Source organism: Phodopus roborovskii, unplaced genomic scaffold (assembly GCF_943737965.1).
Source record: "Phodopus roborovskii unplaced genomic scaffold, PHOROB, whole genome shotgun sequence".
NCBI classification, from domain to species: Eukaryota; Metazoa; Chordata; class Mammalia; order Rodentia; family Cricetidae; genus Phodopus; species Phodopus roborovskii.
The window spans coordinates 20,094,240-20,117,095 of NW_026126459.1; the positions used below are offsets into that span (position 1 = coordinate 20,094,240).

Below are 22,856 nucleotides of genomic sequence, written 5' to 3' on the forward strand. Positions count from 1 at the left end.
GGGGGGAGGGGCATGTGGCAGGTCTGAGGACCAGCTCTTAAATGCCCCGTAGGCATGGTTTTGAGCAACTGGAGGAGGAGTGGACGGGGTGGCAGGGTTTGGAGAGGGGAGGGCGGTGAGGTGGAGTTTCAAACCAAACACTCAGTGTTACACACATAGATGAAAATGTCTCTGGTAAAGGTCTAATTGGCGATTTAGAAGCTTAAGCTCTTCACTATCAGGCAAAACTTAGGGCATAAAAGAGCTAACTGGCCTAGAATAATAACAAGCATTGTTTGAATGCGATTAATTAAACCTCAGAAATGATTGTTATTGTATCCAGGTAAGTTTCCAGACAATGCTATGAACTAGGTGACATGTCAGCCAAGATCAGTATCAACCATCTTTAGTGTTTTCTTTAGTTCCCTACAAAGAGACACTGACTGGGAGAAGCTCAGAGCTTGGGGGACTTTGTTCTCTTAGACTGATATAATTGGCCCCACCTTCCCACAAAGTGAGCTAGCTGCAGGAAGTTCAAAGGGTAGGCTGTCAAAGAGCTGGGACCAAAGACAGACTGGAATGCACCAAGGAAGAAATGCAGGTCACTCAATGGGGCCGTCAATAAAATTGGCTGCTTTTTTTTTTTTTTAATGTTTGTTTGCTTTTATTTGCTTCATGCTGCCATATGTTGAATTGTCAGAGTCAGAAATGAAGGGCTGGGGCTCTAGCTCAGTGGTCAGGCTCTTGCCTGGCATACACAAAGTCCTGAGTTCAATTCTTAGTACCGCTAAAACAAACAACAACAACAGAGCCAGAAATGAAGCAAGACTTCTGAATTATGTCAGTAAAGAGAATGAAATAAAATGAGGTTAAAACAAAACAAAAATATCAACAACAAATGCAAGGCACTGAGTTTGAGAGGGTGGGACAAAAATTCCATAAAACATCAGCCACAGCTCTCCTGCACCAGATGTGGGCTAGCCACCGTCACCATCTGTGGGGGAAGTGAGCTCACCCCACAGGAGGCCCAAGTCTTGGCGAGCAATGGGTGTTCCTTCCACCTACTGCAAGTGACAATCACCTAAAAACCCAATGAGTGGTTAGAGAATGCCCAAGAGCACAGTGCACAAACGACATGTCACTAACAGAGCCCAGACTTCTAACCAAAGGCCCAGAGGGACAGAGAAGAGAGACAGATTTAGACCAGTCAAGATGGTCCCTTGATTCACAGATTTTCTTACTTTAGGATGTTTGCTTTGAGCTATGGCCTAAGGATCCACAGGAGATATGCAAAACACTTAGACTCAAGAAATGGATGCAAGCTCTGTGAGTTCAAGGCCAGCCTGGTTTACATAGAAAGTTCCAGGTCTACATCTAGACCCTGTTTCAAAAAATCAAAATAATAGCAATAATAACAGCAACAATAATAGTAATAATAATAGTCATATTAAGGCAGTTATGAGGCCAGAGAGATGCTCTGTGGCTAACAATACTTGCTGCTCTTCTGCAGTAGTACCCAAGTTCAATTCCCAGCTCCCATGCTAGGAGGCCCACAACTGCAGGTAACTCCAGCTACAGGAAATGACACCCTCTTCTGGTCTCCACAGGTAACTGCACTCATATGCACACACTCCTACATACACATTCTCATATACATAATTAAAGACTATTAAAGACCACTCAAAAAGGTAGAAGAAGTAAGTAAATTTGATTTCAATATGAAGAGATGCCACTTAACACTGTAAACAGACTTGGCCAGTAATGAGGAAGTGTCTGTACGGGAGGCTTAACCATCACTACAGGAAGGAAAGGGAACAGTGTAAATAATGACAGCCTTGAGTTGGGCTTTCCATGGCACGCTACATCAGAATGTCCTGCCGACTGTTAGAAATGACTTTTACAAAGATGCCTGCTTGTGCCTATGCTGTCCCTTCCATCCCTGTGCCCTTGCAGCCTTCACAAAGTACACCACTGATGGTGTTCTAATAAACAGTTCTGAAGGACTGGTGAGATGGCCCACGGGTAAAAGGCATGTGCCACATTTGGAAAGAGGGGACCAACTCCCGCAGGTTGTTCATTCTTACCATGACGTCACACACATCCAAAACTTTTTTAAAGGAGTACCACTCTCCTCCAGCATTTTAGGAGATTGTGCCCCTAACTCCTGTAGAAGGGAGGCTTCCTGCTAAGGATCAATAAAAACCATATAAAAAGTCACTATGACCCAAGATGATCTCAAGTCATTTAAAATAAAATAAAAATAAAATTGGTTCTTCCCTGGTAATTTAACAGTCTTAGACTCAGGAATGGGAAGGACCCGAACCAGCCAGCCCTCTCCCCTCCCTCTATATTCTTACTTTCTCTCTCATGGACTATTTCTCTTCCACAGTCTTTCACAGAGCCATCTGGACCTACTGATGGCTATTATTATTTAAAATCCATAGTTCAAATGCTGTTCATGATGATGATCCCCTTGTAGATTTTACTCATTTGTATGAAGACCACACAAAGGCAACTTGGATAGTTTCTTGATTAAAATGTATAGCAATGGTTATGGCACATTTGGATATGAGATGTGATGAAATTCTATAGCTTGTCTAATTCACAGGCATAGAGTTTTGAGAAATCTGGGCTGGTTGGGGTCCAATGTATTTATACATTTTTATTAGACTCAATGGAAAAATTTGAAAAGATGAATAAATTACTTTCCTATTCCCCTCATCTGATATTCCAGACTATGTCCAACAGATGTCACATAAGAAATTCAAATTGCATCTTCAAATGAAGCATAACTTTAGTAAATGAATAATTCATGAGAAGAACTGAAAACCAGAACAATTTTCTAAAGCCATTGCTTCACAGAGTGACACTTGTGGAAAAATACTCACCTATTTATCTGGCCATTCTCTACTTCAGTGAAGTCATTAGACTCGTTGCTGATGTTGTCATCTTCGGGCACCGTCATGTTCTGCAACTCCGTTAACTCGAGGCCACTTTTGAAATGCATCATATTCAGGCGTCTGCAGTCAAAAAGTCAGTCCAAACTTCTTCCGCGATTAGTGTCCTTAGAAGTAGACAACAGCAAGTATGGATTCTTGAGACCCCTAAAACAAAGCAAAATTAAAGGATCCTTAAATTGATGAAAGACAGCACTCAAATCATCACTAAAAGCAAACAAACAATAGCAAAAATGCCACCTTAAGATTTTGCTACCAGATGTACTAAAACAGGGTTACCTCTGAATCTTATGTCTTTTACACATCCCCCTCCATTTTCAACTATAAAGCAAGTCACGTCCCAGGATCTTCAGCTCTCATTTAAAGAAACCTCATGTTAGTGACAGGAAACATACACTCTTTTATGAACCCGGGCTTAAAAATGAGAGCGTAAGGCCAGCAAGTTGAGGCACTTGCTGCCACCAAGCCTAAGGATCCAAGTTCAATTCTCATAACCCACACAGTAAGATGAAAGAATCAACCTGGCAATAGCTTTGACTTCCCAATGTGTGCTGTGGCACACACGTGCCCCAACCATAAATAAACAAATGACTTAAAATGTGACAAATCAGCCATCGAAGGAAAGTGATTTCAGTGATCTTCATGTGCTTGCTCGCAGGGCACAGAGGTCTGGACTGCAGGCACATGCGCCTTCATCCCGTGAGGCAATCCCAGATGAGTAAGAATGCAAATCATTAAGTGGCATCCCCGGGGATCAGTCTACATCCTGGACGAATTTTATTTTGGAATTTAGCAAATAGTTTATACGTCAACAGCAAGAGATTAAATCAATCTCTTCAATGAAATCACTCCATGTTGGGGAATTAGGGAATTAAAAACTGAGTCAGAGGATTTTGGTTAATCCACCTGCTACACCATTTTCTCGTCAGACATTAAAGACAACCAGAGATGGGCGGCTGTGGCATCAATTTCTAAGGCACCACTGACAGAACGAATGGGAGAGAGTTTGGGGACACTGCAGCAGAAGCCAAAAGGATGGCCACAAAGGCAAATGGAACTTCAAGTGCTACGCCAAACAGGGGTGGAGGCACAGGCCTGCCGGAGTGACAATCTACACTTATGTAGCAGGACTCTGCTTCACAAAGAGGAGGAGAGGAGAAGTCCTGTGCGCATGGCTGCCTCATTAGGTTATTCAAGTGTCACTTCAAGGACATCTTGGAATGTCGTAGCATGTCAAAAGGACATGCCCCTAGAATGTAGTGCTAGAGCAATGGTTCTCAACCTTCCAAACACTGTGATCCTTTTACACAGTTCTTCATGTTGTGGGGACCCTCAACCATTAAACTGTGTCCTCAACACTTTATAACTGCAATTTTGCTACTATTATGAATCGTAATAAAAATATCTGACAGGTAGGAGGATATCCCATATCTGACCCCTGTGAAAGGGTTGTTCAACAGCCCCCCCAAAAAAGTGGCTTAGATGAAGAGGAGTGAGGGAAAGTCAGTCTCCCCCAGGGACCAGTGTCCCGCTCCCAAAACATTATCCAACCCCAGTGGTCAACCATGAACACATATATATGAGCAGCACTAAATGGACACAGCAGGTTGTATTTACATTTGCACATATGTGTACAACAGTAATAATTAAAGAGGTCATAAATTTGAGGAGTAAGGGACATGGGAGGAGTGGCTGAAGGGGGAGAGGGTAGGAGAGATTATGTAAGTAACAATTATTCATGTATGAAACTCTAAAAAAATTAGATGAATGTAAAAAAAAATTGAAGTTTAAAGAAGTTACTACAAATAAACAAATTTTCTACGGACTACTTCCTTGAGAACATCTGATGTATTGTCTGACCCTGAATACCAAGAGGAACGTGACCTAGTTAAGTGAGATCTGATACTCCTATGCAGGCGTTCCGGAGGCACAGGCCAAGAAGCATTTTATCCACTGATCTCTAATGAACCCGCTGAAGTACCTAGAATAACACAATTTGAGGTGTAATCTCTTGGCACATGGAAACCACACGGTTGTCCTTTGCCTTCCAGGTCTCCCATGTAGAAGGCAATTCCTCTGGTGTCAGGTGTTTAAACTAAGCATAAGCAAACTGTAGTATCTCAGGTTCTGGGAGCCTCTCCCTTCTGCTGCACGGGCCTTCCACACCAGGCACCTCTGGGAAGTCAGAAAGCCAGGAAGGTGCAGCTGAGTCCAGCTCTGACTGCTTTGGGGTCTTCAGATAGCGGTATGGTCATCCCTGTCTTCTCTGGGCAAAACTGAGTGCATTCAAGAGGCTGAATCCACTCTCACCTCTGGGCCCCTTTAATGAAAACTGGCTACAAAGCAGGCTGGGTAATTTCTAAATTCGTGACATTCATTCTTGTTTCTAAAACTACATGATAGGCTACCGAAGTGAGGCTACACGCCAGAGAAAAGGGGATGGAATTTCTAATCTGCACTGAGAAGTTTTTCTTTCCAAACTAGAAGGTAGTGGGGTACCCGGCAGGGATTTTGTAAGAGCAGAAGTTAATCTTTTATATCTCTCAGTGTGTGCATGCACTTCCAAATTGCTGTTCATCACTGAAGGAAGTCAGGGCAGGAACACAAACAGGGCAGGAACCTGGAGGCAGGAGCTGATGCAGAGGCCACGGAGGAGTGCTGCTTACTGACTTGTTTCCCATGGCTTGCTCAGCCAGCCTGCTTTCTTACAGAGCCCAGGACCAGCCCAGGAATAACACCACCAACCATGGGATGGATCTCATGGAGACAGTTCCTCAACTGAGGCTCCTTCCTCTCTTAAGGAGGTTGTCGAGGATATAAAAGGAAGCCTAACAGGTTCTTGAAGATGAAAACTGGAGAAGGAATGGAAAAGCACAAAGTCCATCATGCCTCTCATCTCTCTTGGGCTTTACTTGGGAAATACCTGATGCTCAAATTATCAGTAATCGAGAATAAAGTGATGATAAAGTTTTAAAAACAGGATCTGGGACAAACAGTGTTATAGAAAAGTTAGTTGGACTGGACCATGAATCTTCCTTTTTTCCCCTGAGAGTAATATACACTTGATGTAGAGCCTCTAGAACAAACATAAAAGAAAGCCTGCCACCTAAAAATAGGCCACCGAAACTCGCTCATTTCCTCCTCCTCATTTTCATTCCTTTCTTTCTTGTCTCTTTTTCTACCTCTACCCCCACAACTTCCCCTTGATTTAACACTGAAGATTTTAGATTGTTTTTAACCTACTTTTTTCACGGAGCACCAGACTGTAAGGGTTCTGAAGGGCACAAGTGGTTTTGCTGAGCTGTTCGTTTCAGGGACATGGCTCAGGAGTAAATCACAAGAACCCAAATTCAAGCCCCCCAGTCCTCAGGGAAGAGCTGTGAACACTGGCTGTGTCTGTCGTCCCAGAGTTGGATCCCTGAAACTCAAACTGGGGGTGGGGGTTGAGGTGGGGGGGCTGACCTTTGATCTCCACATGCATTCGAGGGAGCATGAACACAGGAGCATCCACACTCCTGCACACACAGGAACATGGACACACATACACATAGAATATATGCATACATGCATATGCAGAAGAAAAGTCAGTCCCTTGATAATAAATAATAAAGGTTTTGTAAGAAATACGACGTTACAAAGGAAAGAAAACACATCTAACGGTGATCTGTTGTCTCGGCAAGCAGTTACGCTGCTGTCAGTAAGTCACTGTAGGTTGTCCAGTCTTTTGTGGAGATGCTGCCTCTCACAAGGGCACCCCCAGTAAACCTGTCAAATAAATGATGACTACAAATGAAAATGTACACAGTCAAGAAAATGAGATTCAGACAGTCCATTGAGAGATTTTCTTTCTTTCTATCTTTGTGTTTTGTTTTGTTTTTGGAAGCAGGGTTTCTCTGTGTAACAGTCCTGGCTGTCCTGGAACTTGCTCTGTAGACCAGGCTGGCCTCGAATTCACAGAGACCTGCCTGCCTCTGCCTCCCGAGTGCTGGAATTAAAGATGTGTGCCACCATCACCAGGAAGAGATTTTTTTTTTCCCCCTTCGAGAGTGTTTTCATTTTTTATTTTATTTTTTTAGTTTGCTTTGCTTTGAAACAGTCTCACATAGTCTAGGCTGTCTGAGGACACCCTTGAATTTCAGAATCCTTCTCCCTCTACTTTCCACTGCAGACATTACACTAGGGCCTCATCGTACTTGGCTCTGAATTTTTAAAAAATATATTCATTTTCATTTAAGGTGTAATTTTCTACCCTGAGTTCTGTCAACAAACACAAATCTACATGATCACTGCTAATGCCTGGTTAATGGCTTGATGCTCAGTGATACCCAAAGGTATGCAATGGTGCCCAATGGTACCCAACAGTATGAAATACCACCCAATGGTGCCCAATCTCTCACTAATGATGCTCAGATGCTTGATGGAGAGATTGACAGGTAGAGATGGGGCCAGAATTGAGACTTTTGGTAGAAGTAACACACTCAGTCAATAGAGATAAGAAGTACAGGTTGGATTTAAGAAAAAATAGCAATTATAGTTTCCCTGGATGATAAGAGCTACCAGCATTAAGGTAGTAGCACACGCATGTGATTTGAAATGTGGGGTACTAAAGCAAGGATAGTGAATGTGAGACCAGTCTGTGCTACCAGAGAGAGCCTTTGATTCAAAAGAAATGGGAAAAACAAAACAAACAAACAAAAAACAAAACAAAACAAAACAAAAAACCATCAGGATCTGGGGAGATGGTTCAGTCAATAAAGGACTTGCTGCATAAGCATGAGGACCCAAGTTCATGTCCCCATTGTCCAGGTGAAAGCCGGGCAGACTGCCTATTACCCCAATGCTGGGTTCAGGAGTTGAGGGAGAGGAAGGAAATTAATGTATCCTTGGGCTCACTGGCCAACCAGTCTAGTGGAAATAGTAAATTTGAGGTCCAATGAGATACCGTGTCTCAGAATATAAGAAGATGGCCCAAAGAGGGAAAGTAGGTCATGGGTAAGTAGGTCAAGGTGACACTCACCACCAAAGCCTAATGACCTGAGTTCAATGCCTGGGACCCTCATGGTGGAAGGAGACAGCCAATTCCCACAAGTTGTCTCTGAAGTCCACATGCTTGCTGTGGCATGTGTACACACACACACACACACACACACACACACACACACACACACACGCATGCACATGAATAAATTCATACATTTTTTTAAGTATAAAATGGGGAATGATTGAGGATAACATTTGATGTATACTTTTGGCTTCTACATGTTTGTGCATATACATAAACACACATGTGCACGTACGCACACACAAACAACAGACTATACAATTAATTAAATAAAAGAAAAAACACATGAGGATCTTAATGTTAACCTGTGTTACTACATCTCCACATTTAAAATAATTACAAATCATAGCTTACTCAACACAGAGCACTTTTTATCCTTACCACAAGAATCCTTGATCTTGAGGCAAGGATTATTATCTTGGTACATTTTAGCATAGCACTGATGTAAAATACATAATACTGTATTCTGTTATGTATTAGGAGGGAATATACCTCATCAGATAAACTCATCAGGCTCAAGCCACACAGACCCTGTTTAAGCACACAAGACCATCCCACATAAGACGTTAGTACACAATAAAACATTGAGGATCAGAGATCAAACTAACAGAACAAAGACAAAATCCAGGAAGATTTCAGAAATATACATGTACATGTATTGTATGCATGAGGACAGAATGATATAAAGAAAAGAAAAAGGAGGAAGAATAGGACCTGTAGAGAGTTTCTTAAACTGGGGGATGATGGTGAGGAGCACACTACTTACACTGGGGACAGTACTAATATGCTTAGTGCTAATATGAGGTGATGTGTTGGCCAGCTCAACATTACAGATAATTATCAGCTGCCCTGTGGTGCTGGTACCTGGGTCCTCTGGAAGAAAAGTCGGTGCTCTTAATTACTAAACCATCTCTCCTGATGTTTTGTTTTTATTATGAAGAACTAATATGATCATAGGTATCCTAACTGAGAGCCAGTAGGTATCCTAGGTCAACAGGTGGTAGATATCCTAGGTCAACACCTGGTAGTTATCCTAGCTTAACAGTTGGTAGGCATCCTAGGTCAACAGCTGGTAGGTATCCTAGCTCAGCACCTGGAATCAACGATAACAGCTAAGTCAGCAGTTTAAGGAAGTGTTAACAAAGAGGACATGCCAATAGCTACCCAAGACACAAAAAGTACTCAGCATCACTAATAACTGGGAATGCAAGTAAAAACCACAGAGGAACTACAACTTCACACCCCTTAGGATGGCACTCAGCAAAAACTCAAGAGATAACAAGCGTCCGTGAGGGTGTGGAGACAGAGAGGCCTTGTATACTGTAGGTGGAAACTTACATCGCAATTCCAAAGAAATTAAAACCAGAACCACCATATGACCTAGCAATCCCTCTTCTGGGCAAACACCCAAAGGAAATGAAATCACCACATCTTGAGGATATCTGCACTCACGTGTTCATTGCTGCATTATTCTAATAGGCAAGACACCAAAACCAGGGATGTGTCTACTGACTGGATGGATGTGGAAACAGTTACACACTCACACATGCACGCGAGCATACACACACACACACACACACACACACACACACACACACACACACCAGACAGGCAGGCAGGAAGGCAGACAATGGTCTTATTCTTCCTGGCTGCCTCTTCTCAGCACTAATTGAGTCTGTTTACACACTTGAGAGTTCCAGATCTCTGCACTTACACTACAGTGATAAGTATCCACATGCCATCATGGGTTCATTTCAAAAGGCCTCACCTCAGATAGACTAAACAAGTTAACTATCATGTCATCTTAAATGGCATTATAACATATATATAACCCATCTTTTAGTTGGGTTATCTTAATTAAAGGTAATAAGCCAATGTCACATATCACTAGGTAAATAAAACAAGAAAAAAAAAAACCCAAAAAACCAAAAACAAACACACACACACACACACACACACACACACACACACACACACACACACAGTAGATAGCCATCCTCAGTAACCCTTACACACAGAATCTGATCTTTATGAACCCAGAATAGGGCACACTTTGTAATCTCAGCACAGGGAGGCCAAGGCAGAGGACTGCTGCAAGTTCAGCTTGTCTACACAGTTAGTGAGCCCAGCCAGTGCTACACAGTGAGACCCTATCTAATGCAAAACTATAATAAACAAACAAATAAGCAAATAAAAACAAAAATCTGGGGCTGAAGAGATGACCCAGCAAAGGCTCTGAGCCTACATCAGGACACAGCTCCAAAGGATGTGACACCCTCTTCTGGATTCCTATGGCACTGCACTCATATATGCAGACAGCTATACACAGACACACAATACACATAATTAAGCAATAAAAACAAATCTTTAAAAAACTCAGAGATTGGGGATGGAGAAATGGCTCAGGGGTTAAGAGCACAAATTGCTCTTCCAGAGGCTCAATTCCCAGCAACCACATGGTGGCTCACAACCACCTAGAATGAGGTCTAGTGCCCTCTTCTGTCCTGCAGGCATAACACTGTATATATAATAAAATAAATAAATCTTTTTTAAAAAAGAAAACAACTCAAAGATCTAGTGCCAGCAAGATGGCTAGGCAGATTAATACGCTTGCCAAGCCTAATGAGCTGAGTCTGATCCTGAATCTGCATGGTGGAAGGAACTTGCTCTCAAATGCTGTCCTCTGACTCTTGAACGCATGCCATGGCACCACACCCGACACTGCTTGTACACACACATGCACACTCTAAATATAAACAAAACAAATAAGTATTAGGATGCATATGCTACTTCCATTAAAGTTTAATGTTGACAATAGAGACCTTTAAATCTTGGGATCCTTGGGAGTCAGGCAACAATAGAGACGGTCTGAGACCAGAGTGAGAGCAAACACATTTCAGAATCAAGTGTTTCCTCTTGTCTAAGGTCCCAGATCAGCCAACGCTAACCTTTGGAGCTTCACTAGAACCATGTACCCTCCGTCCTCTGGCTTCCTGGCTTCTGTCCTGGACTCCCAGAACACTGTACCTGCCACGTAACCTGTCCAGAGCTGCGTGTTGCTTCCAACTACCTCTAACATACTTGACCTCGTCTTCCCTACTCCCCTATTGTCAGATTTGACCAGCAAATTCTTGCTCCACCTTCTTTTGCCTCAGCTTCCCCATCAAAGAAATGAAGATACACTATTACCCTGGTCATATAGTTACTGTCTTAGTTAGGGTTTCTTTTACTGTGATAAAGCACCATGACCAAAAGCAACTTGGTCAAGAAAATGTTCACATGACTTGCCCACAGGCCACTCTTATGGAGGCCTTTTCTCGATTAAGATTCCTCTTTCCAGATGACATACACTGGTGGGCACAGTCATAAACGCCATGGTGCAGCCATGCACTGTACTTACTCATAGTGCCTGCCTGGTTCTGGTTCTGGTGAGCTAAATAGGCTTTCTTCAGCCTTCTTTCTCTTTGACTTGTGACCTCTCAACTTGCCTCTGGCTGCTTCCCCTCCTGCCTGCTTCTCAGTTGCTCACCAGCTGCCTTCCTCTGACTGCCCTAAGGGAAGGGGCCATTCTCTGACTCTGGTCTTCCAGAGCTGCATGTTCCAAACTCCCATCAGAGTGCAAGGTTTCATCCCATGAGCATCTTTCAGATCTCCTTTCCCAGTCTTTAATCCCTTTGCTATACAACAAAAGGATTTTCCCTTCCAAAATCTACTTGATAATGACCATGACCCTCAACATAAAACATGATGTCTTTCTTTCTTTTTCAATCTATAAAGAGAGGGTGCGGGAGGAGAGCAGATCTGTCAGTTTCTTCCTGCTCAGAAATTTCCATAAATTCTTTAAGTGTCTCGCTGCTTGCTAGACCTGTCCACACAGATGTTTGCTGTCACCACAGCCACTGCAGAAAGGAGGCTGAATATATCACATCACCTGACTTCAGTCAAACTTGCAACCTTTTCACTTTAATCAACTGTTTCACTTTAAGGCAACCTACCAAATCCATCATGAAGGCCTGCCTGTTTTCCTTCAAAAGGTCCCCATCCCTTCCCTCCACTCCTCACTGTTACACTCTCCTAGCTTTCCCACCTTCCTCTCCATGCCACCTCTGGGGCCCTCCGCTCTCCCAACTGTAGAAAAGAATTCTTGTGAAAGACACTTGCCTTGCACCTTTCTCTTCCCTACCGCCATCATGACTTCAGTTCCAAATGTGCACAGATGTGATTTCTGCATCCTAGAATTCAAAGCCTTGCTAGCCCCTAGCTGTCTCCTTGCTTTCCCTTCCATTGTGCTGGGACTGTGCATCCTACAGCGGGTCTGCTCCCAGGCAGTTCCCACGGGGTCCTGGCCACAGTCTCTCCCACTTTCCACCACACCTGTGCAAACTCAAACAGGACCTTGCTTTCAAAAGACTTTTGCTTTTATTGTTTTTACTAAGAATGTCAAGCCAACCTCTTCTGTAAAACTATCTCTAGTGACTGACCTATGCTTATTTATTTGTGATGAATTCATACATACCTGTTATGCAGATTACTCTCTGGCTTAGATTGAGGACTCAAATATTTTAATAATGCCTTTTGGTTTTTCAATTTCAGTTTTATGGGGGAGAAGTATCAAGGTAGCACATGTATGTAACATCATAGGAACATAGCATAGTAAATGTTTGTTAACACTCAAAATGATGTAATTTTTTTAAAGCTAAATCTGCAGACATACAATGATCCTAAGAAGCACAGTTTCTCCAGAAAACATAAATAAAAACAAGAATGTGAAGCAGCACAAGCTGCCCTCCTTCACCTTCATGAACTTGCGCCATTTCTTTCATGTTGAATCTGTATGGGACAGATGTGAAAATACATTTAAAACCATCGAGTGCAACATAATTGAAGGTATTTTCATCATATCCTGCCACTGTGCTGGAATGTGTTGTTTCTAAAAGTCCAGAGACGAGAGTGTATCAAAGCTGTCTGTCTCAACTGGGAGCAATTTGCCCATCAGGAGGGAGATATTTGACAAAACCTGGAGACGCTTCTGGTTACCACATACAAAGGGTCATTGCAGGCTTCCCGTAGGCCATGCTGGAAATGGCACTAAATCTCCACAGCAAAGGGGATGGGATCTGGTTCAAAATGGCAGCATGATGATGAAATACCAGCCCAGTCTTAAAGAAGGCTCACCCAGAACAAGCCCCGCCAGTCCCTGCAGACATAGCAGTAATTTAGAACAGACTGCCCACTGTACTCTATCCTATCCACTGTGTCCCAGGACCTGTTCCTACTGCTCCATTCTATAACTGTTCAGGTCCCCACAGTATCACCCAAGTTCCTGCTTTCAATATACCCAAGTAATGTTATCTGTGAATTAATATTCATATTTACATTCCAAAACGGTACTGATTTCTTTGAGATACAAACTCTGGAAGTCAAGTCAGCATATAACATTGGATGTAGGAAAACAGATGCTATACTACTGTAGAATAATAATAAATTGTATATAGTTGAAGTTTAATGAGAACAGTGAGTACACTAATGTGAACATATTACAACTAAAACTCCCATTAACTGAAATTGATTTCTAGAACACATGGATTTTTAGAATATTAGAAAAATATAAGGAATCAAAAACAATTTGGGACACTCTAAAGAAAAGTGTTGCTCTTTGCATATGTGTGTGTTTTGTTGTGTTGATCATCCTTGTACTAAAAGCTGTAGGCAGTAATTGTGCTGTATTTAACCCCTAGTTGAGCTCCTATGCCAAGGCCTAACAAAATGCCCCAGGAACAACAAATGCACAGGGCTGAAAAGCACCACAAAGTAGAACGTGAAAAGTAGAGCACTTTGACAAGGATATCTTTAAATATGTACCTTAATTTGAAAAGAGGAACAAGTCCCCAAGACACTTTGTCATGCAAACATCACACGATGGTGCAGAAAGTGAACAATTCCTTTTTCTATCTGGGTCTCTGGAGGACGAAGGAACTGGTGGTCTTTCAAGCTCTCTCCCAGTTCTCACATCCTCCGGTTGATCTGGCTGTTTCCAGGTCAACTTTAACTGCGCAGATGAACCTACGGATACCACTTCTTAACAGCTGACTCAAAACTAGTAGCTGTCATTCTAGCTGCACATAGGAACCAACCGGGAAACAAACACACACACACACACACACACACACACACACACACACGGAAATCAGAGATCAAGATTGACCTCATCCTCCATGGGTCTAGGATATTTTAAGTGCTCTTCAGGGAGTCTACCTGAAAGTCAGTCTTCAGGTCTACAGATTGAGATTAAAGGCTCAGATCAAATGCACCTAGTTTGTCTAGGCATGAAAGGAAGATGAGCACCACAGCATAGGCTCACAGAGCTGGAGAACACTGGCCCTATACAAGTCTCTCCAACCAGCAGCAGGAATAAACCCGATTTTTAGGGTTTTCATTTAGTTTGAGATAAGGCCTTATCAAGTAGCCATGGCTGGACTCAAACTCACAGAGATACGCCTACTTCTGCCTAGTCTAGAGTTCTGGAAATAAAGGCATGTACCACCACAGCCACTGACATTTGTTTAAAAGGAATGATGGAAATATGTGTGTAAAGTGGCATCCTAATTTTTACCCAGCAATTAACTCAAACAATGTTAAAAGTGTAACTCACACAAATCAGGCCATCACACACGCGCCCATCATCAATTTGCAATCACAACAAAAAATGACTTAAAGGCAACTTTTCTCAGTTCTGCCCTCTCATCAGCCCCTCTCCTTCCACACCTCAGGCCACCTATCCCTTTCCTTTTCCTTTCCAGCCGCCTTCACCACTGCAAGAGATGGAAACTGAGATCCTCACATTACATCTTCATGTGATCCTGGCTGTCTCGCTGGAAGGGCCTCCAGGCCTGGGAATAATACAGGCCACGTATTGTAACCTGAGGCTACAGCCCCATGATGTCAGCACCTGGGCGGTTTGGTAAAATCTGAGGTAAAAGCCAGTCAAGCTTATATAGCTTCACACTGCTAAGATTGCATCAGGCGACACCCAGACACCCTCATCTAATCTCTGATGCTAGGTCTGTGTACTCTGCCTTAAATCTAAACCACTACCCCTCCTGGTTTTGTTTGCTTGGGCTTTGTTTCCTTTTCATTCTCCTGTCCGGTCTATCTTTGGAGATGGAGTCGGTGCCTTGGTAGATTTTCAAAGACACAGGTTGAGTCAACTGTGGAGCTGGGCTGAGAACCACTAAGACTTTCTTCAAGTCTTCAATTGGCAGTGAACTTAGACTAAATAGGCCTGACTTAGCCAAAGAGTCCCCTGGCTGGTTCTCATTGTATCTTCACAGCTCTGGATGGAAACAGTGAGGCGTCTCTACCTGTTGACTGAGTTGCCCAGTTATTGCAACCTCGCTGGCAAGGAGACTTTCACTATAGTACCACCCTGCCCCCAAGCCATACTGGCTTCTCAGTAACTGAATTCCTCTACCATTAATTGACTGGCTTAAACCCCATAATCACCAGAAAACCAATAACCAAGCCATCAAATCGTACAAATAAGAATGTGTGAGTAACCTCATCTCCATCATCTCTAGGATAACTCATTAATGACCACTGGCATCATCCTCGTTTAATAAATGGCGCGGGGGGAGGGGGGGATCCTGAAGCACAGAGAAACTCAACGATGTGCCCCAAGTTCCCTAGGCCATTAAGTTGCAGCCGGCCAAGAAGACTAATCTAGCAGCTAAGCCTTGCCGTCTACCTCCCACTGCTGGAAGTGAGACTGACCAGGAGTGAAAGATCTTATGAAAATATCACTGAAGGTGGTCACTAAGCACTTCTAAGGGGCAGAAAAATAGGACCCTGGTTAGGCTGTCACAAATATACAAGACTTCAGGAGGCATTCTAGTCTGGAAGCTAAATAGCCTTTGAGGCAGAAAAGTACCTGGGGGCAGGTGGATTAGCCGTGTGCCCTGGGTGAAAGAGAATGTCATTTGGGAGAGGTAGAAAGAGGTAAGGGGTCAGACTGTGACAGTTCTGGGCACCTGGCAAAGGTGGGCAGGTGGGAACTCACTGGAGAGTGAGGGCTCTACAAAATGTGAACAATTTTTAAAACAGAATAAAACATAAGACTCTTGGAAGTGCCCAGATTGAGCTAGGGCAGCTGTGTTTAATATGGATAGGAACAACTGGGCAGCTGTTACATTGCCTTAGCTGACTGCTTCACTCCCGAACACAGAGACACTCAAGGCACCTCCCATCTCACAATCCCTACATTGCCAGGATTTACTTGATGGGCTTGCACATTTGCAGACACAATGACAAGTGAGGGGCAGTTTCAATGGCTCGTTACTGCTCAAAAGTGAGAGCTGAGGTAAGAGAAAGAAAAACAGATCAGAAGGACTAAAATGTTTCAAACTTAAGAGAAGAGGAAAGGGTTATGGGTAAAGGAAAAGGAGAGATGATCTATGGTACTGTAAAGGGCTGGGTGAGCTGCCTGGCCAAGGTCACAACCCAGCAAAAATGTATTTAAACAATCCTTGTGTCCCTGGCATTGGAGGAGGAAAGTGAGTGAGCACGGTAGCAGGTGCCAGGGTTAAGTCCCATGCTCCCTTCATCACAAAGCAAGGTAAAAATGTACATAAGCAGCAAAAGTTTAAAGATTCAAAAGTATCTTTAGATCTACTTGTCTATCTCTGAATTATAGTCACCCCTGGGTACAGCTAACACTGTTTCTTCTAAAATCTATCCCTAATGATTCAGAGAGTGTATCTTTTCTCCTCATTAAGAGAGGAAGACACTGTCACCTCTCACACAGCTCCTCCCAATGGGTCGCCTTATCACAAGCATCCTCGGGTCTCATGACCCTGTCTTATTTCTTCACAGCCTGAACACCTGGCATTTCTGTATTCGTTCATCCGTAGCCTGTTTCCTGGTGATAATGGACATGGCAAAGGAGCCGGAACTTGATCTGATTAGTTGCTGCCTGCTACACAGCATCCACTAAATTCAGCACCTGGCTAAAAAAAATTTTTTTAAAGACCTGTTAAGATTAATACCTCAATCAAACTAGGCTGCTTTTCCATTGCTTCCAGCCACACGGTGAGAATTAAGTAACTAAACAGCACAGTCATTTAAGTCATCTGAAGGCTGAGGTCGGGAGGCCATACCAGATGGGTGGCGGGACTTGCCAATTTCCCATAGGGTGAGTTATTTGACAATGAGGCCAGCCAGCTCAGGTTTTATTTCCGTTGTCCTTCTGACGTCAGAAAAAGCACGAGTTGCAGCACCGTTTCTTCCATCAAGGTGACAAATTACAGCCTTACTGGCCCTGCGTTCTGCAAACCATACATTTCTTTCCCCCTCTCTATATGTATGTATGTATGATATATATGTTTAACAAAACCATGCAGAGGTGCCAAATCTCGCAAATGCATACCGTTTCCTAGCAGTGGATCGTTTTGTCTCGTCCACGCACAACACGTCTATCCGTCTGAGAATAGTACGAGATCCCCAAAACCAGTGTGTTTTCCACCGAAGGAACAGGCTAGCGAAAGGCCGGGTCCATGCAGCAGAGCGAGACACAAAGGACCGGAGTAAGCGCTACCTTCCTCGGCCCGAGGCAGCTTGTGAAAGGCAGTCCACGGCGTGACGCGCTTACCGCGAAATTCCTTTTGCCGCCATATGCACTCGTGTGTAGTGAGAGCACAGTTGGGCCGAAACCAGGCGGCGGGCGATGCGCCGGGGAGGACCGCGCTCTGTTCACAAGGGTGCGGAGGAACCCCGCGCCTAGAGCCGGACTGTCTGGTGGGTGAGGGCGAGCTACACCAGATCTCGGGAGCGTTTCCTCCTCGCGTGGAGCCGGCCAGTTTAAAAGCCTTTTGCCGCAATGTTTGGGGCCAGGTGCGGGGGAGGGGAGACCAGGGCACCAGGCTCCGGGTCCTGCGCAAGCAGTGGCCTTTTGTTCTCCCGCCCTGGTGGACCCGGCTCTCGCAAAGGAAGTAGCCTATCACCGGCTCTTCTTCGGGAAAGAACCTCCAGGGCAGGAGGAAAGTGAGTCACTGCCAGCATCCTCCCATTAATCGGAGCAGAGACAGGGGCCGGCCGAGCACGAGGAGGTGCAGCCAACGTGCACCTGTTTACCGCGCTGGGCAGCCGGAGGCCCTAGAGGGTTCCGAGATGTAGACTGACTCACTCCTCGGTGTACCTTCCGTCCCTCTCATCGCATGCTTGACCCCTAAACCTCGAAAATGGAACTAGATCTGGTGCCACACTCCACCATCATGAAAAAAATAAAAGTACTAAAAGTAAGCCACGGTGCGCAAACGGTAGAATCCGGGGTCCCTGCGTTCGGGGAAGGGCACCGCCATGCTGTGCCTGGGTCCACGAGACATGGAGGATGTCCGCATTGTCGCTTCCCCTCCCCTCCACGCCGCCGCTCCCACTGCCCTCCGAACGCACCTTACCTCGAGAAATAAAGGGGAAGGCGCCGCCAAAGTGTCCGCTGTCCCCGGCAGTTAGATGTCCTTTGTGTCAAGGTCTGGCTAGGGAAAGGTAGTACCTCGTCAGCAAGGCTGGGCGGGGAGGATCGTCTTGGCGGGTTTCGGAGGAAAGTGAAGGGCCGGGTTGCCGGCGACCTTCAGGCAGAGTGGCGTGGCCGAGGCTGTCCGGGCTCTCCTCCTCCCGGGGCTGATTGCATCAGAGTTTCCCCCCCACCCACACTCTGCCCGCCAACCTCACACTTACATCCACACGCCTGGCGCGGAGAGGCTCCAGCCTGACTCATTGGCTACCGCAGGGCGCGACGCCCTTTTGCTTCTGCAGTTTGGGGACAGGAGCACGGCCTTTCAGACCATCATCCCTCCCTTCCCGTGCGCCCTACGAGCTGAGCTGCGTGTGGCGGAGCGGTGTGGGTCACATGCCTCTGGTCGCCGCACCTTCGAGCCTCTCTCCCTGGCTGTAGGACAACGCAGCGTCCCTGGTTGGCGGAAACCGAGCATCCACGAAGTACAGTGCGAGCGATGCAAGACCAGCGCGCAGATGCTGCCTGCCCGAGCTAGGAGCCTGCGCACCGCCCAGTACCTGCCCGCGTCCTCCCGGGGACTCAGCTGGGGCCACAGCTGCCGCACCCGCACCCTCGGGGTTGGAGGTGGAGCGGATCACTCGCCCAGGCGGTGGCAGGGGGCTGTCTCTTGGGGTACGCCAGGGCCGCAGCGAGCGGAGTTGCATTGTGGGAAGGGCTCAGCGTGAGGGTAGCCCAGCGACCCTGAGGCGGTGGCGGTCTATGGGACGCTGGGACACCTTTGGAAACCTGGTGTCCCGAGCCAGCGGCTAAGGCGCTTCCCCTCTCCCACCGCGACACCTGCAGTCCTCCTAGAGCAGCACTAGAGACCCCCTTGGGGCGCTGGGTGTGACAATGACCCAAGGGGTCTACGCCAATGGCCCTGATGCCCCAGCCACGTGACGCTACCCTTGATGGGCCAGAGAAGGGGAACAGGGTTCCTCTTCCTGCCCCCCTCTTTGTCTGAGGTGCAGCCCCTTAACTGAATAGGCACTGGCTGGCACAGTCTCTTCTCCTTAAAATGGCGACAGGAAATCCCACCTGCGAGCCAGCCAATGAGACCACCACCGCCGCGGTGTCTGCAGGATGGAACCTGAGCCCCTCTCACTCGATGGATCCTGTTACTGGTCTGGTCGGAGATTCCGCAGTTCGACCATTAATAAATTTTAACAAAGAAGAGGCTTTTTATTCAGATACTGGCGCCGGGTGGGGATTCCGGAAAGCAGCACCCAGCCACCTCTGCCAGGGGTTTATGAAGGCAAAGAATACAAAGTTACAATTTGTTCTCCTGCAAGCTTGTTTACAGAAGCAGAGCCAGCAATAAAAAATTAACCCTTAGTGGCCCTTAACATTTGGAGGTTTAATTTTGCTTCATACTTCTCTTAAACAGAGATTTTAAACTTTTAAACATAAAGTTAGCCATCAACAAAACGTTAGCAATTTCAGCTCCATCTTTCTGTTCCATCGAAACAAGAAAACGGCGGTTGAATCATAATTTAAAAATGAGTCTACCTGGAGCCTGTCAAGCAGATGAGTAATGCTGTTTTGCAGTGGTTACAGATTTTCATTTTCCACTGGAAAAATGAGAGGACAACCAAGATTTAAGCTCCTTAGTGACGAAAAGTCTTGCTCCCTTCCAATGGCAGTAAATGGTCGCAATTAGTTAAACACTGGCTTCCAGAGAAGCAAGTAGAAGGCGTGGTCTTTAACATGCCTGCAAACCGGAAAGTCATTGCAAACAGAAGGGCAGCTGAGTCCAGTACAGGGCAGTTTCTTCCTCAGACACAGTGTCTTTTCCCTGGGCCACTTTTGTCCTGTTGCTGCTGCTGCTTATGGAAAACTTACAGATCACAATAGTAATCTGTAGGTTTACACCAAAAAGTCTCGTTTTACCTTTCTTTCTAAAGGTTGAAAGTGATGTTTTAAGGTAGGATCGTAACTTTGATTACATTAGACTGAATAGGTAAACTGAGGCACAGCTCCATAAGCCTGTTGGAAGATGAACTTTGTTAAAGGAAGATGTACACTCATTTGTGTTTCAGAGAATCTGATCCCAAGACTTTTAGCTCAGATTTTAACTTAATTTGTCAGCTCCTGAACACAAACTAGTTGTCCCTTGATGTTTGAATACAACAATTAGGAACCCAAGTCCTTCATTCATCAGTTTCTCTGTTTAGCATTCACAGTTAATTTAATATTCACATTTAAACCTTTATACACCTCAATGGGGCATTAATTGTCCTCTCGATAAACAAGAAAGCAGATTCAAAGAGGTAAAATTGACCACATTGACAAAACACAAGAAGTAGAGGTGGAGAAGGGATTGTCACTCAGGTCTGATTCAGAGCCTGTTAGCCATCCTGAGAAGTTCAGTGCGATCAGACATGGGTCTTCACCCCCTCCCCAGGGCATTTGTTGACACTTGCATCTGGAGAGGAGAGTGTATTTCATGGTCCCTGTGTCAGAGAAAGACTCTTGCTGTGTGGAGACATCCTGGGAATATGGCAGAGGCAGTGTTAAAGAAGTGACTGGCTATAGGGGAAACTTCCCTTTTGAAGTCCTTTCAACCAGTCAGTAAGTTAGCCCAACTGCTGTAGTCTTACCGGGGGCCTTTGAGTGACGCCATAATGGTTTCCCCACTCCCTATGTGCTTAGTAAGAAGCCAGCAGCAGGGTAAGCATTTTATACATGGTTTCTCGTTTAATCCCCAGAACAGGACATGATGCTCTCTCTAACCCCTGATTAAAGGGCTAAAGAATTTATTCCAAGACCACACAGCTGAAATCTGCACATCTAGGTCTTAAGCCTAGAAACAGTTATCTGAGAGGTTCCTGGATTCTGGGACCACCCTGTTTCCAGGTGGGAGCCTCTGTTTCCAGTTTGTTTAGGCTCTGGGGGGCGGGTGTCAATTTGCCCTGTGTTAGATTTGTGAGCACCACAGGCATTGATGTTAGGATCTGACTTACCTATCTACCATTCCCAATTGAGCATACTGTCCAAAATCGTCAAATTTTACCAAGCTGTCCTAAGGGACAGAAAATAGAATTTCTTTGAAAAGACTAATTTCAGCTTTATAAGGAAACAACAACAAAAAACAGGATAACTAAAACTACCCTGACTATAAAAGAAATATAAAAGAACTGCTGAAGGTAGCACAGTCCCTGATTATCTATTATTATTATTATTATCATTATTATTTTGGTTTTTTTGAGACAGGATTTCTTTGTGGCTTTGGAACATGTCCTGGAACTAATCTCTTTAGACCAGGCTGGCCTTGAACTCACAGAGATCAGATCCGCCTGCCTCTGCCTCCCAAGTGCGGGGACTAAAGGTATGTGCCACCAACGCCCGTCCCATCCCTGATTTTAAGTTGTTCTGTGGAACTATAGTAATAAAAACAGACCCATTGAAGATCCAGACATAAGTTCACATACCTATGGACACCTGATTTTTGACACAGAAGCAAAAAATACACACTGGAAGAAAAGACAGCATCTACAACACATGGTACTGGTTAAACTGGGTGAGTGCATATAGAAGAATACAAATAAATCCATACTTATCATCTTGCACAAAACCCAACACCAAATAGATCAAGGCCCTTCCTCTAAGGAAGATACACTAAATCTGATAGCAGAGGAAGTAGGGAATAGTCTTGAACTCACTGGTCCAGGAAAAAACTTTGTGGACAGAATACTGGTAGCACAGGCATTAAGAACAACTAATAAATACATGGGACTTCATGAAACTGCAAAGCTCTCTAAGCCAAAGGAAACCATCATTTGGACAAAGAGGTAGGCTACAGAGTGGGAAAAGATCATTATCAATTACATATTCAAGAGAGAGTTAATATCTAGCATATATAAAATCAAAACTGGTCATCAAGGAAACACATAACCCAATTAAAAATGGAGTACAGGGTGGCAAGATGGCTCAGTGGTTAGGAGCACTGACTGCTCTTCCAGAGGACCCCAGTTCAATTCCCAGCACCCACATGGCAGCTTGAAACTGTTTCTAGCTCCAGTTCCAGGGGATCTGACACCCTTACATAAACATACACACAGGCAAAACAACAATGCACACATAATAAATTATTGTTTTTTAATGGAGTACAAAGCTAAACAGAGAGTTCTCCAAAGATGAAACTCAGACAGCTGAGAAACACTTATGGAAATGTTCAACACCTCTGCCCATCAGGAAATGGAAATAAAAACTACTCTGAAGTTTCATCTTACCCCAATCAGAATGGCCAAGATCAAGGAAACAAATGACAGCTCCACATGGCAAGGATGTGGAGAAGGAGGAACACTCAGGC

General features: G+C 44.7%; 1 protein-coding gene across 4 annotated transcripts in view; it reads right to left on the reverse strand.

Annotated features, from left to right (window-relative positions):
• Nucleotides 1-18,875, reverse strand: part of Slc38a1 (solute carrier family 38 member 1) — a 61,577-nt gene extending 42,702 nt beyond the window's left edge. The window contains exons 1-3 of one of the 4 annotated variants that reach the window (XM_051189744.1): nt 18,727-18,875; nt 18,447-18,524; nt 2,868-3,083 (exon numbers count right to left, since the gene is read on the reverse strand). In XM_051189744.1, the coding sequence (XP_051045701.1) occupies nt 2,868-2,989 (122 nt within the window). In that variant the 5' untranslated portion in view covers nt 2,990-3,083; nt 18,447-18,524; nt 18,727-18,875. Of the gene's footprint in view, nt 1-2,867; nt 3,084-18,446; nt 18,644-18,726 lie in introns of those variants that run through there. The other 3 variants (XM_051189745.1, XM_051189746.1, XM_051189743.1) reach the window with 3 other exon arrangements.
• Between the last annotated feature and the right edge of the window lie 3,981 nt (nt 18,876-22,856).